Source organism: Hakea prostrata, chromosome 11, assembly GCF_041222555.1.
Source record: "Hakea prostrata isolate BN-2017 chromosome 11, UWA_Hpros_2, whole genome shotgun sequence".
Taxonomy (NCBI): domain Eukaryota; kingdom Viridiplantae; phylum Streptophyta; class Magnoliopsida; order Proteales; family Proteaceae; genus Hakea; species Hakea prostrata.
This window is the reverse complement of record NC_142610.1, coordinates 5295210-5313790: the sequence shown is the minus strand read 5'-3', so window position 1 is coordinate 5313790 and position 18581 is coordinate 5295210. Positions and strand designations below refer to the sequence as shown.

Genomic DNA, 18581 nt, shown 5'->3' with positions numbered 1-18581 from the left:
CATTTGCGACATTTTAATTTCATATAAAGGATAAATAGACAACATGGCAATCTTTCAATGCTGCGACGAATTGAAACACCTGCAAAAAGTCCGATTTGCTAGTCATTGCAGAACAATTCCTTCAGCTGATCTTTCTTTTGCAGTAATGTATTCACCTGTTCAGCTGATCTTTCTTTTGCAGTAATGTATTCACCTGCTGCTGCCAAACAAAAGAGTCAGATTTTTTTTGAAATATCCCGCCAATCATGGTTTGAACAAGTCAACTGCCACATCTACATTTAAAAGTTACATCACCCATTTTTCAGATTCTAATTCACTGACAACCCTTCTGAGGCAGTATCAATAAACTTTTCCAACGGGTTTCAGGCCTTAACCCCAAAAGAACCAATCCAAGGGTTCAAATTAGTTAAATTAGTAATTCATTTTCAATATTTTAATTGTTTTAGTCTTCCTTTGTAAGAACGAGAGACTTTGGTTTGACCTTTAAGTTTTCATTTTCAACTAGGATTTGTGTTTAATTTCCTTTAAATACATGATTGAAACACCAAATTAGAATGAATTGAGAGTAACTTGAGAATCAGATTGTGAGATTTCTGCCCCTCTCTATTTTCCCTTCTTCCTATTTTCTTTTTTATCTCTTTCTTTCACAGCCCTTCCTATTCCTAAGGACTGCATGCTTTCTTATTTAAAATATCCTATTATATCTCACTTCTGACACCCACAACCCCCCCCCCCCGGGGGAAAAAAAGAAGTAAAAAAAAAAAAGAAGGCAAACTCTATGTGAAACACGCCTTCAGGACACAGTCTACCAAAAATAAGCTCTCCCAAGCAGGGAATAAGTTCTCCATCACTATACGCCATTGATTCAGCTGATGCCCACCTCATTCACCAATCTAAAACCTAATACAAGCAACCCCAAACTTCGGTATACAAGCTTCCACCAAGTTATACTATATTTAATCATCTTGTCCTTCGTATCAAACCCCGTCCCAAAGGATATCTTCTGACAACTATTTTCCTCATTGTAGAAAACCCACTGAGACATGCAAATTTGAATTCTGTCCGTTGTGCTCCAAATCATATCACACCTCCAAGGCTCCAACAGACCCACCATCCTTCCATATCTTGGACTCCAGAACCCAAAGGTCAATACATCAATGATAAATCCATAATTGAAGGGATCTGACCCAACCTAGCAATAAGGAAGTAGCTATGGAGATTAATCCTTGACCTTGATACAGCTCCAAAACACATCGGAAAATCTTAAAGGAACAGCCTTCTCCACTTATATTGAAATACAGCATCACCATAACCAGCCCACTTTTACCCTTTGACAGGTCCTGATTTACAGCTCCACAGATTATGTTGCTGAAGATTTCCACCAGAAATAGTACAATAGAGAGATGATTGCTTTACCAAATCCCTTAGGTGGAAGAAATCCTTGTGCTCCCATCTTCTCATCTAAACCTACAGCAAACATAATTATCAACCTTCTCTGCAAAATTTTTGCATATTAGCCCTGATTTTCCATTTCTGTTTGATACCCTAACAAAAATGTCCACTACGCAGAAATGCTCCCAAGAGTAGGCAATAACTTATTTTCCACGTAGAAAGAAAGTAAACAATTACATAGAGCGGGTCTAGCTAACAAAGACTGCACTTCTCAAAAAATAAATTAGGATAGTAAAACATAAAGAAATTATGAACAATTGGAATTCACAGGGAGAAAGATTGCTGACATTTACCCCTCCTAGCTGCCACTACTCCCCTCCACTGACATGCTCCTAACAAAGCAATTTTCTAAAACTTCCATTACATGGGAGCCCAGGTATTAAATATATTTATTGAAGCAAGCCTGTCTATGTGTACACTGAAAGTAGCAAAACTTCAGTGTCACTGTTGAATGACTTCCACTAGGAAAGGAGAAATAGTTATACAAGGTTTGAAGTCTGGTTTTGATCCAGGTTCCGACCAGGTTTTGAAGTTTGACTGAATCCTGGCAAAATCCAGAAGTAAAGAATCAGCTGCAGCTGGTTTCAACAGCTAATTTCCAGGCAAAATGGTTAGGCTCTAAAACTTGTAGCAAACAGAAAATTTAGATCTTCTAAATATTGTGGAACCCTTAGATTATGAAAAATCTCAACAAAAACACTCTAAATGGTAGTTTGGCTTAGACCCTAAGTTGGTAGTTTACATGGTTCATTGCTGCATAATTTCTTTAGTTAATCCATTCAACAGAAAATCTAGTACTGCAACACAAACAGTTTAACTAAAACAATTCATATATGCATTGGAGATTAATAAATCTAGTGAAAAAAGAAAACAAATAATTCAGCAAAACAATTAAATTATGTATAAGAAATCGAAACACATAAAGTTTGAAACCATTTCACAATTATCAAATGTTACAATGGAGGTAGACTCTTAGTACCACATCAAGTTCCTATCACCAACCACATCATAGTACTAACTACACAACATACTTACTGGAGACGCAGGAACCCAACCAAAAATTTTATAAAGAAGATTTTCTGGACGGGACCTCCAATAAGATGCGAAAGGGAATGAATACAAACTGAAGAAGATTGGAAGACATTCTAGCCACTATTAACAACTTGCGGATATTCTCATAGATCAGAAAACAAAATACAATGGCTAGACATATTCCTAAAGGCCCCGAGAGAACAAGGCAGCTCCCTGAGCATGAATTCAGTTTCTAGCATAGAAATCAAGTGAGAATAAAACCAGACACTATCTAACGAATGCAGAGAACAATAAAAATGAAATTAGAAAGCAAACGGAAAACTTGTGGATATTCTCATAGATCAGAAAACAAAATACAATGGCTAGACATATTCCTAAAGGCCCCGAGAGAACAAGGCAGCTCCCTGGAATAAGAATATTAAGCTTAAGCATTAATTCAGTTTATAGCATAGAAATCAAGTGAGAATAAACCCAGACACTGACTAACGAATGCAGGGAACAATAGAAATGAAATTAGAAAGCAAACGGAAAACTTAGTGCCAAAGCTTGGAAACAGGTGATGTACAGAGCTGAAGTTGGGAGAGATACAGTAATTGAATGGGAAAAAAAAAGAAAAAGGGAAGGCCGGAATCCACCTGCAAAGCACCACAAAGTAGAGTACTGCAAATCTTCACAGCAACAGCTTAGGAAAACTGAATCGAATTGCATTCAAAATTGGGGCCATGACCTGAACCTATAAAAATTTATAACAATGAAATACTAACACTCCTCAACAGGATAACTAGTGTCTGCATTCACTATGTTTTGTGCCTCATGGAAACTCGGCAACTCAGTGACCATTTCCTTAGCTAACCCTAGTCCCTACAATATATTATAACTAGTTTACTCGACAATCTTTTATTAGGTTGACTCCAGGAATATGGAGAGCAAAACCGAGACTTCTCTAGAGTTTAATAAGATAAGTCAAAATCTTGTCAGTCTCCCTCCCATCAGAAAAATTGATATATAAATGTCCATTAAGTGTCACAATGCCTAGTGAAGCATTATGCTTCACTATGAACCAATGGGGTTAGTCCATGTGATAATGGACCCAACATATATCTCAATGGCCAAGTATTAGTCCGAAGTATCCTATTTGGATTTTCTTCATTGCCACTATGACTAGTGAAGTATAACGCTTCACTATCTGCCATATGATAATACATGTGTTACTCCATGTGATAAAGGAAGTAGCCAGATTTTACAAAAGATGTTATTTTGTGTTACATACTAATATCTCCATCTGGTGGCTTAATGGAAAGTTCACTAAAACAGACTTCGAGTTTTGAGCAACTTTCCTTGTTCACTTTAGTCCTCTACCGCATGGAATAACCAATGTCATGTGTCAAATAATGAAGCATTATACTTCACTAGACACGGTGGCAAGGAAGAAAACACAAATAGATAAGGAACTGAATAAACATTACCAAATTGATCGAATGCCATTGGTAATAGAAGCAATGAAATAATCCACTCTTAACTCTCATTGCATGATCATAATGGCACAATTAGGTAACAACGCATGCATGATGGAAACCCAAGTTTAGGTTAGGGTTCCTAAGATGGTTTCCCTAAAATTAAGGGTTTTCCTAGAATCTTCCAGCAAATAAATTAAAAATATTATGGGATGCCTATGGGTATCTAAGAAAGTCTCTGGAAGCTCTTAGGAGGGTATGGGTTAATAGGAAAGTTGCAGGAAATTCTTAGGGAAGTATTGCTCTGATCTGGATGGGAGGGAAGACTAGAAAACAAATTTGGAATCCAAGGGATGATAGGGGAAAGTTGGGGAAACAGTTCAACTTGTGGGATGGGATGGGATATGGTTTTGAAGATCTTGGGCAATCTTTCTTTTTTTTCTTCTTTTCTTTTCTTTTCTTTCTTTTCGTTTTCTGTTTCAGACGCAAGTCAGCACAGAGCGAGGGGCCGAGGGGGAAAGGAAGGGGGAGGGAGGGTGCTGCAAGGTAAAGAAGGGGCTGAGGGACGGTTTTCTTGCTGCTGCAAGGTAGATGGGGGCTGGGGAAGGCCTGTGGGGGTGACAGGAGGGCTGGAGAAGGGGCTGCGAAGGGAGGGGAGGGGTTTCTAGGGCCTGCACGAGAAGGGGGAAGGGCTGGGGAGAGGTGCGATGGGTTTGGGAGGTCAGCAGAGGGATGGGTCTTGCTGTACTTACTTGGGAAGGCGCTGTTGGGACTCATAATTGCTGGAGACTGGAAAAAGAGTGCTACAACTTGAAGAAGGTGCTGATCTTGAAGAACTCTCAATCTTCACTCAACAAGGCTATGATCCCTAATCCATTCTTATTCAAATAATCAGACTTTACATTACAATGAAAAGGCCAGGCTATATTTAGCCTACACTAAAGACTCAAAATCTGATTGGGAATCCTTTATAATTTAGGATCACCCTTACAGTTAATCTTCGCCACACTAATAAAACACTTTATTAACTAAACAACTAATGGAATCTTCTTGAAAATAGAATCCCCAATAAACTAAGACTCAAACATGACAGAAACTCCTTGAAATAAAAGACTTACAAGAGCCCTTCTTTAAAGAAAGACTCCTAAAGACTCCTATCCCAGTCCCTCCTCTTCACCTCTATTTATGAATTTATTCCTTCAACTTCTTTAGCCTTCTCAAATTTCTTCTTTTCCAATGAACTCCTATTCTGTTTCTAACTTATTTTATCTCTAACTTCCCCTATTTCCTCTCCTTGTTTATCTCTAACTTTTACACCCTAAATTTCTCAACAACCTCAACCAACCTTTTATATTTATCGTAGATACATAAAGATGTGTACCCATACTGTGAAAATCAAATTTTATTCTTAAAAAAAATAATAATAAAATCAAAATCTTCTAACAAAGAAAAATCAATTGCACACTGTGGGCCTTGAACCTCTAATCTTTCTTCAATCAAATCAAATTCCAAGCACTGAACTACAATTTTTTTTTTTTAGTATATGTATCAAACTCCAATATGATAAATACACAATCAATTTAACAATTGTATTATGATCATACCTGGAATTTACAATCAATAGCCAAAAGTTCAAACTACCCTTGATTAGATGGAGTTTTATTTTGTTTCTATTTTTGTTCATAACATTTTTCATGAACAAAGAGTATGGATTGTTCAAGATAAATGCTACATTCATCACAGAGAAGTCATCAAATCCACAAGTGCATTTCTGTAAACTGAGATGGCTGAATTTTTACATGATTATATGAGGATGATTGGCAAAAAAGCAGATAACTAGTTTCATAGATCAAGATGATGCAACATAGAAGGCAACAGCAGAGGTGTTACATGAGACATTACACAGATTGTGTATATGGCGCTTAAATGCAAAAAATATGCGAATGTCTTGATGAAGGATGGTTCAACCGGTTCTGAGATTTGAAGGAATCTATACTAAATTTCATTTGATTAGTTTCTTCCTTAATCAATAAAAGAAGAGCTTCAAAACCACCAAACCCTAAAATCCAAGTTAGAACCGTAAAAGAAGGTGGTGGTCAGTGGTTTTCGGCAGGGCACTCCATTTCCCAATGGTAGTGCTTTCTTTTTGAGCTTTTTGGGATTTTTTGATGGGATTCCCTCTTTGCCCACCCATTATTAGGTCAAGGGTAGAATAGTAATTTTGTAATATCTTTTTATTTCAATTTTAGTTGAGGGTAAAATAGTAATCTCACCTCAACCGTTAACAGCCAAATGACGGTGTCAACTGTGGGGGACCTTTTTGTAAGCTTTGCCAAGTTGGGAGGGGCCTTCGCAAGTTTTGGTGCAAAGTCGGAGTTGCATGTAAAAAACTTTAAAAACCCATTACCAACCCTTGATGTCAATCTATGTGGCAACTTAACAGTTTTGGAATCATTATCTCAATCCTCAAGGAAAAGAAGTGCATGCAGAGACCAAGATGCCCTGGATTTTGAAGTTGTATAGGCCTCTAATTCCTGTGTATCCAAGAGAAAGTACTATAATTAATTTCTTCACCTTGGATTGTATGTGTTGCTAAGAGGATTATTCTAGTAAAGCAAACTTACATTTTCATTGCTAATAAGCTCAATTTTGCATCTACTTCTTTTTCACAAGGATTGAAACAGTTATATTCCAAAGCTATACATACCGACTCCTAGGATCCGCTAAGCATTATATGTCTTTGTCTCCAACTCGAGTATAAATCCTCGGAAACATTTTCATCTTTAGAAGATAAAAGCATTCACACTTTTATTTTCCTCTTATCAAGGTTTATCACCTCTAAAAGTAAGTCAGATGCCATCTATACCACCCAAACGAATTCAAGAACAACATCATCAGTGATTAAATCCAGAGGTATACTAATGTTGTCTAGGTTGGGGAGGGACTGAGATCCCAATTTTTAAATAGAAGAACGAGACAACTACTTTTTTGAATGAAGTAGAGATAACACCTGGATTTACCCAAAATCAGAAAGATAAAATGGATAATATCTCATCCACAAATGGCATCAAAAGCTTATTCATTAAACAAATAGGGAACATAAGCATATGGATCACTTCTCTACACTGTTAAGCCCAACCAACACACTAATGTTTGCATTCCAAATGCGTGAATGTAGTACAGATCTGAGAAAGGCCTGCCTCAGAGAGAATTGTAGAAAAGAAGAAAAGGAAGGGGATGTTGTATAAGAAAGAGAAGGGGAAAGAAGAGTGCACAAACACATCCACAGGCTCTCAAATTCATAAACTTAGTTCATATGTATAATTTGTCCTCCATGATGGAGGATTACATCATACATAAAGGAAACTAAAGGACTCCTAAATTAGCTAACTCTCTAACTAAGAAGCTAATATAAATTAGGAATCTGAAAATAATCTAAAAACCAAATATCCTACGAATCTAACTTCTAAAATAAAATACAGGGATATTATTTCCCAAAACAACATAAATTCTTAAAATTATACCTATAGACCCAGGTGGTCTGTATCTGGAAATCTAGTTGGGTTTGGGTTGGTCCAAGGCAACTCATTTGCATCAATTCTCTTGGCGTTGAAATAACTCTCCCACAGCTTTTGTGAAAAGAGGGAATCAACACCCTTCAATTGGAAACCAAAATATCAACTTTGACAGGACAGCAATCCAACAATTCTGAGGGTCAACTATCACAAGTTAATGCTCATTAGCAAATGACATATCTCCAATGGCAAAATGATTGTGGGAGTGCAGAACCAAAATTAGATCATTGATCAATTCTTCAACCGCCACTTCATTGAATAGTGGACTTCAGTTTGATCACAACTTTCATTGCTAACAGTTTTTTCCATATCTAATTAACCTTCAGAAGACTAGCATGCTTGGCATCATATGGTAGATGTTTTTATTAGTATTGGCAAGCTCCCAAAAACCAGTCATCAAATTACAAGGTTATGTTTGCATTTGACAGAACCAATCATGAATCAAAAGGAATAAATTGTCTCCATCAAACCCATGTAGCAAGCTTACGATAACAAAGGCAAAATTGTACAAAGCAGAGGTCCATAAGTGGATGGCAGAACTGAAACATAGTGGACAGAAAATTAAATGAGTCATTGAGAGTTCATTTTGGGAGGGGTAGAGTGGTAGACTTGGAAACGAATTGGGCTAGGAAGGCATAAAGCAAGGGGTAATTATTGGAAAAGATAAGACTTATAAAGAACCCAAAGAGGAAAGTGAGGGTAATATGAGAAAAGTGGGTTTATACAGGAGAGAAAATACTTTATCACAATAGGAGTTTGGGTTGCCTTTGACCTTCGGAGGCTAGAATGGTGGAGACAATGTGCAGAGGATACCAAACTGGAAGAGTCCAACTGTGCAAAGGAAACCAAGCTATAGACACAATCAACTTTAACAATCAGTCACATCAACTCCAGACTATCTGAGAAGTTCAGTTACCAGAGAAGACGTTCCCCACCGGCAATTTTCGAATTTGCAAGGATGGGCTTCTGAAGGAGGTATCTTTTCCCTCGTTTCTTTTGTTTTATTGATTCTCTGCTTCTCTTCTTATTTTATTCCCTTTTTTGGTCTGGACTGCTCCTCTTTGACTCCACTCTTCTCTCTTTCCCTTTTTTTCTCCATCTTCTGGACCTAAGCCCCTTTTTCTCTGATTTTTTTTCTTCCTCTCTTTTTTTTTCTGGTTCTGCCGGTACATAAGAGAGTGGATCCATGAGATTGAAGGGGAGACAGTGGTGGGGTTTTCAGTGGAATCTGCAGTGACATTTCTTTGTCTCCCCCCCCCCCAAAAAAAAAAAAGAAATATTTTAATTTAAAGGGAAATTTTCTCTCTCCCTCATACTTACTCTCTATTTACTCTTACTCCCCTCTCAAGAGTTTCACCTCATGTTCCCCCAAAAAAGTGAACTCTTACCTCTCCTTCTCCCTTCATATTTTAAGGTGGCCAAATTAACCTCTTTTTTTGTCCATCTATAGTTGATGAAAGCAAATTTCTTTCTTTTTCTGATCAACTTTTTCTTCATTTTCTCCTTTTTTTCTATAAGAGTCCTTTATACGTGATGAGAAGTGTCTTCATTGTTCTATTTTTTTTCCTTCCCCCTGTTTTACAGAAGTTTTATTTTTTATTTTTTATTTATATTTTCATTTTCCCTTTGATGGATTTTGATAAAAAAGGGAGAAAATAAAAAAAATACATCTAACCATGCTTAATGAATTCTGATAACAGATGGAGGGAGGAAAAACGAATACATCTAATCACATTTAATCGGTTCCTATAAAAAAGGGATTAAGAAAAAATAAAACAAAAGTTTCTACAAAGGAGGATGAGAGAAAAAAAATTTTAAAAAAATACATCCAAGTATGGATTCCTGCCAAGAGAGAGAAAAGAAAGAAAGAAAAATAAAGAAAACAGTTTTAAAAAAAATATCAATGTAATGGATTAAAGAGAATAAAAAAAATGGTAATTTGACCATTTTAAAATATCAAGGGATAAGGAAGTTCATGTTTTTGGGAGAATCAAAGGTGAAACTTTTGAGAGGGAAATAAGAGAAATTAGAGAGTAAGTAAAGGGGAGAGAAATTTTCCCTAATTTAAACTGTTAACTTGTACAGGACCCACAAACCAAGGTCATCTCTATCTAGAAACACAGTTGGGCTTAAGTTGGTCCAAAGAGAGTGCATCTGCATCAAAGATGTCATTCAATTCAACACTGTTTAGTTTTTTGTTCAACTTCTATCCTGCTAAATATCAGTCATGCAAATCCCTACCCAAATAGCTGTAGAACAGGCAGTTTGAAAGACCATTACTTCTCTGAATTCTGAAATACCTTCATTAAAGTATCCCTGAAAGTCACCTACCAACTGTTTTCATCCGCTCCTCAGACCAACCCAAATCCCATCATTCGAACGCTTTGCCAGGCCAACCACACCTTAATGCAAACTTCAGTTTGGCCTTTAGTTTTGACCACAGAAAGGCCATCCTCATAAAAGCACCGCTGGAGTTTCAACCTGAGTAAGCTCTGGTTTGTGACATACCACTTTTCGCCCACCGAGCCTTACCCCAGCATTGTTCTAAGTTCTGTTTTAATTCTTTTGTTTCAGGTAATCTGAGCAACAACAATATTCTTTCTGTTAGCAGACCTTTTCTAGCTTATACCTATAATCCAATCCGTCCATTCATTTTCTGCCCTGATTTAGTGATGCAACTCAATTCTAGGTTTAGGGTTTACTATAATATTTCCCTAGAATTTAGGGTTAGCACATAACCCTTTTTGTTGAACCAGCAAGTAATTATCAAATCTGGATGTGATGGATAATATTGTTAAATTTGGGTCTGGGTAAAATTAGGGTTAACAAAAAACTAATGAGTTGATTTTAGGAAAACAAAGATCCTATGGGATGAGCTAGGGTTGGTATGGGTAGTGTTTGGGAGATGTTAGTGTTTTAACAAACTCCTATGGGATTGTTAGGGGAGGGTTTTATTGGGGCTGCGATGGTGGGTGATGCGTCGGGAAGGGCTGCAGGAGAGAGCGGCAGGAAAGGGATGGGGGCTGCTGGACTTACTCGTGAAGGTGCTGGATTTGTTGAACTGATGCTGGAGATTGGAGCTGGAACTTGAAGAAGATCAGTCAAAACCTCAACCATGGCCCTCCCAAGAAGGCCATGACCCTTCCCTCAAATCTCAGATTCTTTGTATTCAATTCAACATCTGTTTACATGAGAGGGGTGGGCTATTAATAGCTTTACACAAGGAGGGAGAGACTTGGACTCTGACTAGGAAATGCAGACTGACTCAACTGCGGTTTCCTTTATAGACTAGGACCCCCCCTTACAACTAAGTAAATAACAACCACGCCAATTAAAGAATTTAACTGGCACTAAAGGACCAAATTATCCACAAGGAATCTTAATTTAAAATAGATTCCTAGCGGCACTAGAATTCACTTAACTGACTCACACAAGGAATTAAAAACAGATTTGGTCTCCAAAAATTAAAATTAAAATTCTGAAATTAAAATAATTAACTAAGAGGGCAAAATGACCACATTGCCTCTAAGAGGTTTCAGCCAGCCCCTAGTTGTGCCATCTTGGTTGGGCAATGGGCCCCAAATTGGGGTTTCAACAAGGGGGAATTTCGTGCTTACATCATTTGGCTCATGGCTTTGAGCTCTAATATTTATGGTTAGGGTTAGGACCTTATTGCTAGAACTGAAGCAGATAAGTAATCCACCAACCTCAAATCATAGCTTGATTCTTTCAACTAAACAATAAAGTCAAGAACTTAATGATCACCCTCAACAACCAGAATAAGTTGACCAATCTTCCATAGTCATAGAGTTTGAAACATTCCATGATGCAGCTTCAATTTTTTCCCCCTCTTTTTTTTGGTCAAGAATGATGCAGCCTCTGAATGATGGCCAACTCTTCCAAGATCATTAAGAGAACCAACTCATATTCGACCAAGAAAAGGTTTCTTAAAATTCTGCTTATGGACTGTAGTGGGATCTTTGTGATATGGGTTGTCTGCGATGATTTTGCTAGTAAGGATGGATATGCTTAATATAGAATGGCTTAAAATCAGACAAGGGATGGATAGGCACGGCTCAAGGGAAAGGGATTATGTTTCAAAGAGTACAAAGGATACTTAGCCCATCATATCTGAGATATGGTATAAATTCATTGAGATGGGAAACTTGGGTCTATAGATGTCAAAAGGGTCGGAACCTAGAGGGAACGTAGGTAATAATATAGGGATATGATCCCCCAAGTTTGGTGGGGTTTTGATGGTTAAATTAAAAGATATGAGGGTTCTTTTCTGGAGGGTTTTAGGGAGCACGAAAATTCAAAAAAATATGTATATCCCACAATGGGATAGTTAGGATAAAACTAAGATCCAAGGTCACTAGAATTGGGGAAATGATGTACCTAAAGTGTGCGACACATCTGACAACTAGATTGGTGAATATCATCTCACCTTGAATATTGCATTTCTTGGAAAGTCCAAAAATACATGGAATTTCAAAAAAAAAAAAAAAAAAAATTGATGGCATAGGAAGGGAAATGGAGAATAGGCTGCCATATGCCTAGATGGGGGAGCGAGGCCAAGCTTTGAATTGAATGGAGATTGAGTTTGTAGGCCATCAATTCACCCATGGTAAGAATCCAGGCTTAACTTAACCATAGACCTTAGTTGATCAACCTTGAACCTTCCAAGTTGAACAAGCACAATTGTAGCACCAAGAGAATACTCAAACTGAGAAGCATTATTAAGTCAAATTAAAGGTGGGTGCATTGCAATTGAATGGAGGAACTTATTATACATAATAAGCTAGAGTCTTTGATCTAATACGGAATCCGATTGGACTCTTAATCATATTTAGGAGCCAACTCAAAATACTAATTGACTTACATTACAACAACAGCAGCAGCAACAATAAGCCTTGTCCCAACTAAATGGGGTTGGCCACATGGATTCTTGCCTTCCAATTAGTTCTGTTTGAGGCCATGTTAGATACAATGCCTAAGCTATGCATATCATTTGTCACCACTTCTCTTAAGGTTATCTTAGGTCTGTCCCTAGCTATTCTAGTTCCTTCAATTTGGATTATATCCCTTCTCCATACAGGGGCATTTATAGGTCACTGTTGAACATGATCGTGCCACCCTAAACAACTTTCTTGAAGTTTATCAATTGTTGGAGCAACCCCTAGACCAATTCTAATATGATCATTCCTTATCTTATTCTTCCTAGTTTTGTCACTCATCCATCTTAGTATCCTCATTTATGCTACACTGAGTTTAGCTATATGATTCTTTTTAACAGCCTAACACTTTGCATTGTACATCATAGCTGGTCGAACGACGGTCTTATAGAATTTTCGTTTAAGCTTTAATGGAATACATCAATCACACAAGACCTTGGACACACCTTTCCACTTCATCCACCTTATTTTAATTCTTTTGAAAACATCACCCTCTATATCACCTCTTTTATTTATGATTGAACCTAAGTACCTAAAACAATCACTCTGAAGAATCTCCTTGTCGTCAAGTTTGATCACCTCATCATCTGCCCGATCATGACTAAAGTTACAAACTAGATATTTTATCTTCATTCTACTTTGTTTAAAGGCTCTTGATTCCAAAATTGCTCTCTATGATTCTAACTTGGTATTAGTCCCCACTTGAGTCTCATCTATCAACACAATATCATCAGTAAAAAGCATACACCAGGGACCTCGTCTTAAATGTCTTTGGTTAATTCATCCATTACAAGTGCAAATAAATATAGGCTTTAAAGTTGATCATTGATGTAGCTCAACTATAACTAGGAATTCATTACTTTGTCCCCCCACTGTTCTTACACTTATCACTAAACCATCATACGTATCCTTAAATATGTCCACAAATTTACTTGCAACACTTATTTTCTCTAGTACTTTCCAAATTAAGTCTCTAGGAACTCTATCATGAACTTTATCTAGATTAATAAATATCATATGAAGGTCTTTCCTACACTCTCTATACATTTCCATAAAGTCTCCTAATTGAGGTAAATAGCCTAAGTTGTAGGTCTTTCCAGCTTAAACCCAAATTGATTCTCCATTACTGTGGTTAAGTGTCTCAAACGGGTTTCAATTAGTCTCTCCCATAATTTCATAGTATAGCTCATCAATTTAATGCCCCTATAGTTATTATAGCTTTGAATATCTCCTTTATTTTGTAAGTTGGAACCACGATGTCTCTCCTCCATTCATCTGCCATTTTCCCTATGCTATAATTATATTAAACAACTTAGTCAACCAAACTAACCCATGGGTTCCTAAGCTCTTCCACACTTCTATTGGGATTTCATTGAGACCTGTGTCTTGCCTAGTTTCATCCTCCTTAATGCTTCTTTTACTTCAAACATCGAAATTCTCCGTATATAAGTTCGAAAAATGGTGCTTTGGATAATGATGTAATCGTCTGAATCACAGGTGCTTGACTTACATATTAGTACACTTAAAAGTTAAAACTGAAAACTCATCTGTCCTTATAACACAAGTTAAGCAGAATTTGCATTAATTGCAGCATAAATAAAACTGGTTTAGTACTTAGCCTAGGCAGTAAACTTTTGGGCCCATGACCAGGGTCTGACACCAATATCTATCAACCCTAGGTGGATTTCAAAAGAAAATAGGCCAATTCATTGCTGAATCTGCATTAATCTAATAAATAAATTCATTTGGAAGTTTGACAACATCTTCAGCCTGAACCGAACCCTTTTAAGTGTTCCATCAGATCAAATCTATGTTTCTCGAACTCTTTAACTCCTCTGCCACCAGAATCAGAAAAGAGCAATCACAAAAGAGAAGATGGGAAGAGAAGAACAATGGATAGATTGCTAGCTGACAGTCGTAGCCCCCGTCCCCTTCACTGTCCATACATCACAATTTCCTGGCAGAATGATATATCAGCTAGGAAATCTAATATAGGAATAGAAATTTAAACCAATAAGGAAGCTACTTCAAGAGAACAAAGAACCCTACATATTGCTATTGCTGGAACAAACACTAACAATCTACAATGTGGAGACTCTCCCTATTAGGGGCAAGGTTTAAAGTATCCCACGATACCATACGATACTAGCCGATACATATCCATATTTGACCCAACCGATACGATACATCTCGATACGTCTCTCCATTGAATTACACTAAAATACATTAGTCAGAGCGATACAATACTCGATACAGGACGATATGTCTCTTAAAATCACCTTACCAATACGATACTCGATACCGATAGTTTAAACCTTGATTAGGGGTATATAATAATATGAGCAAATAGCTCCGACACCCCAAAACAGAGGACTTGATGTAATGACACCCCAAAACAGAGCACTTGATGTAATGACACCCGTTTTATGTTTAATAAGTGTAGGCACCTCAGAGTTGGACTTGCATTGGACACACTAGTTTAATCCATTAGTGTTGTCTGCTAATTTACCGTTTAAGTTATTTTAATTCCAAAAATACCCTTGATTATATATATGAGATATGAGATGACCATAACATCCCTACCCTACGTTGCCTTCTTTCTCTTCCTTCATTCTCTAGAAACCTTGATTTTGCTATTGAGAAAGACAGGGAAGAAGCGAAGACAGACTACGGCAGCCGCTTCTATTCATTCTCTAAACTTGATTTGCCATTGAGAGAGACGGGGAAAAAGCCAAAAGAGACAATGGCAGCTGCTGTATGGGTACTTGATTCTGAAGAACAAGAGACAAGCAGATTGGCAAAATTTTAGAAACTTCTATTGAAGTTAATCATGTAAATCCACCAACAGGTATAAAGCCATACAATATAGTGGAAGCTGTGGTATATGAAAGCAGGAATTTAGAATATTTTATGGGGAAATGTTTCAATATTTGGACCATGGTTCTAGGATTTCAGATTAGCCTCATGGGAATGGTGAATTTAATAGGGATTCTGCTCCTTCCCATGCTGATGAAATCGATGATTGGGGCACCACCAAGAAACATATAGCTGCCTCTTTGTTTGAGCGGAGGGGGTTCACACCAGGGTTGATGAGTCTGATCGTCGGGAAAAGGCCTTCTGCCAGAAAGTCACAGATTTGGTGGTGGATTTGAGAACCACAGGGAGTGACGACAAGAAGGTGCAGATTCAGATACTTGTGAAGAAGAGGAAAGAAGATAATGCAAGTGAAATGGTATAGTCTCTACTACTAACAGGTCTACCAGAAAAGGCAAATGTGTTTAAAGCTTGCTGTTTTGGGGTCTCATTGCAATTTGCTCTAACAGTATAAATGCCTATGGTTTGACATCCTCCAACTTAAGCTACTGAACTACTTGTTTGAAGGCTCACTTCTAGATGTCAAACCTAATGGTAGAGTATCAGAGGCTACAAAAAGAAGCCAAAAGAGTGAATTTAGAACTAAAAGCAGAATCAAACATAACCGATAATTTTCTTACTTCACTTTTTTCCCTTTTAAGTGCCAGAGTTGAACTCTAATTCACATATCAATTTTGTATGTTTGGTGCATAATATCCTGCCTTTTATTTCTTGATTGTTGCAGAACCCAAAGACTAATTCCTACCAACATCAGCATGTTTCCCATATCATAGGAAAATAGAATTTTCACTCTGTTAAAATATTTATTAAGAAAAAAGAAAGAATCAAATTTTAAATCAAGTCAATTCCACAAGAATTTTTTTCCCCACTAAAAGTGAATTGAAACTCCAATCCAGCCATCAATTCTCTGCAAGTTCGAAATACAAGTTCGAAACGTGTCCTTTGTAAGTTTGTCAGCACAATTACTGAGAAAACATTGGATAACAATCACAGAGTACAGAAAAACAAAAACTAAAAAACTAAAAAACAAAACCCAATCATAATTCAGTAATCGAAGTTGTCACCAGAAGGGTTAGATAAAATAAGTATAAAAGCCACATACCCGCCCTGTCCGTCCAAATTAGTCTGTCCACTGCTACCACCGCTCCCATACGATCCCTCTTCAGCCCCCTGCCATACCGACTGCCACGCATGAGACGGTGGCTGAGCATACACACCGGGATCCATTCCGGGCAATGCAGGACGGCCAATCATTACTCCCGGCGCCGGCTGACCCATCGGAGGATAATAGTAAGACATTCCACTGGTGGTACTCCCAGGAATTCCAAGCCCTGCTTCATCCTTAATCTCATCCCTCGGGACAATATCAACCAAAAAATCAAAGATATCGGTACGGGTAATTGCCGCAGCGATATCATTCTTCTGCAATGTCCTACGCTTGTTCTCCTCTGCGTGGAGCCATGAACGGATTGTAAGCTCGAGAATAAAAAGCTCACAAGCCTTCGCAAAGAGAATTGGTGCTTCAGCAGAGATCATGCGAACATCCTCATCGGCTTTCATGATCTTCTTGATTCGGGCTAAAGGAAGCTGATGATTCTTGAAATCATTCACTTGTTCGATCTCTTGACGTTGGTATGTCCAGAACATCTGCAGTTGCTGCTGTTGTTGTTGTAGGAGATGATGAAACGGTGGTTGCGTTGTTGGAAACGAAGATGACTGAGCTTGCTGGTGATTGTTCTCCATGTTTCACTCTCCTGTAAGCTTTTCGCTCTTGTGGATTTTGGAAAATGCGAAACCTTAACTGCTCCCTGAGACGAGTTTTCGAAACCTTAATTCAATTTCTATGGCCGTTTCACTTTCTAGGGTTCTCTCAAACTGGGGAGGGCGAGAGAGAGAAGGGTAGACATTTAGAAAGCGTAGACAGAGAGGATAAGGGGCAAATTTTCATCAATCAAATCAAATGAATGAAAAAAAAAAAGAGAAAACGGAAAGAGTCAGATTCTGAAACATGTGCTCTGCATCTGATACTTATAAAATTTAACATTTTATTCCATGCGAAACGTTCCTTATGAAAAATCCTCACTTTCGACCGGAAAAAGTAATTATAAAATCTCTCCAGATCGGACGGTTAGGAACTGTCCATGGGGTATATATTGACATATCCAGCCATGTATGTATCGGATGTCAACGGTGCAGTTTGTGGGCGGTTTCGATTGGGCTTAACGGTTTAGGCTCAAATCAACACAGCCCAAACACGCCCGTTTACAAAATAACGGTTTCGAGCCGATTTCGGTTTAGTGCGGTTTAGGTTGCGACTAACTAACTGTTTGGGCTAACAGTTTACACTAGGGTTGACTAACGGTTTGAGCTAACAATTTATGAAATACAAGAAAAAGAACAAAAAGAAATAATTGACCATACTGCAAAATTGCTATTGATCAATGAAAAGAAATAATTGACCATACTGCAAAATTGCTATTAATCAATGAAAAGAAATAATTGAGCATACTACAAAATTCCCACTAAAAAATGAAAAGTCATTCTACATTATAGAAATTTCACCCACCTTATAGAAATCAATAACCCAGATAGTCAATAGTAACATAAAAATTGCAAGCTCATTCCTCAGGCTCCACCAGATAGTCTTGAAACAAATCTTCAAAATAAAAATCCTTTTAAATTTCCAACTTGGCTATGATTAATTGTATTGAAATTCGGTTTTTGTTTTGTAAGAATGTTGATTTTTCCCCCTTTTATGAAATCTGTCTTTTTTTTTTGTCGGTATTTTACTTGATATACAAAGAAATACCTTTTGATTGGATAAATATATATACTTAATTAAACAAACTTGATACATTCAAATTGGGCATTCATGCTTAATCTTTTTAATTGTCATTTACAATTAGTAGAAGACTATTTCATGCTCAATTTTTAAAACGAGTTGTAAAACCGGTTGTAAAACGGTTTATAATGGGTTGTGGTTTAGGTTCGGGTTAGTGTGGGCTCTGCCACCCTCAGCCCAAACACAGCCCATTAAGGTTCAGTCCAGGCCGATGCTGGCTATAACGGGCCGATGTGGTTCAGGCTGCAAATTGACACCCCTAATTGTATCTAAACATAAATGGTTCAAGTCAAGCCCAATCTGGCCATGATTATCCTTTGATCGGTTCAAACAAGATGGGTCATAATTTTTATTTGCTGCAACGGCTAAACCGTGTAACCAATGCCCAAGATTTTGC

The 18581-nt window shown here is 37.6% G+C and overlaps 1 protein-coding gene across 2 annotated transcripts; it reads right to left on the bottom strand.

Moving 5' to 3' along the window:
• Positions 1-109: 109 nt before the first annotated feature.
• LOC148999728 (nuclear transcription factor Y subunit C-1-like) lies at positions 110-17350 on the bottom strand. Of its 2 annotated transcripts, none has more exons than XM_089139335.1 (2): positions 16445-17350; positions 110-199 (listed from the first exon to the last, which is right to left on the bottom strand). In XM_089139335.1, exons 1-2 carry the CDS (start codon positions 17083-17085, stop codon positions 190-192), a joined length of 651 nt encoding a protein of 216 aa, XP_088995461.1. In that variant the 5' UTR covers positions 17086-17350; the 3' UTR covers positions 110-189. The 2 variants fall into 2 exon arrangements, with proteins under 2 accessions (XP_088995461.1, XP_088995462.1); XM_089139336.1 differs by having other exon boundaries at positions 110-196.
• Positions 17351-18581: the final 1231 nt, after the last annotated feature.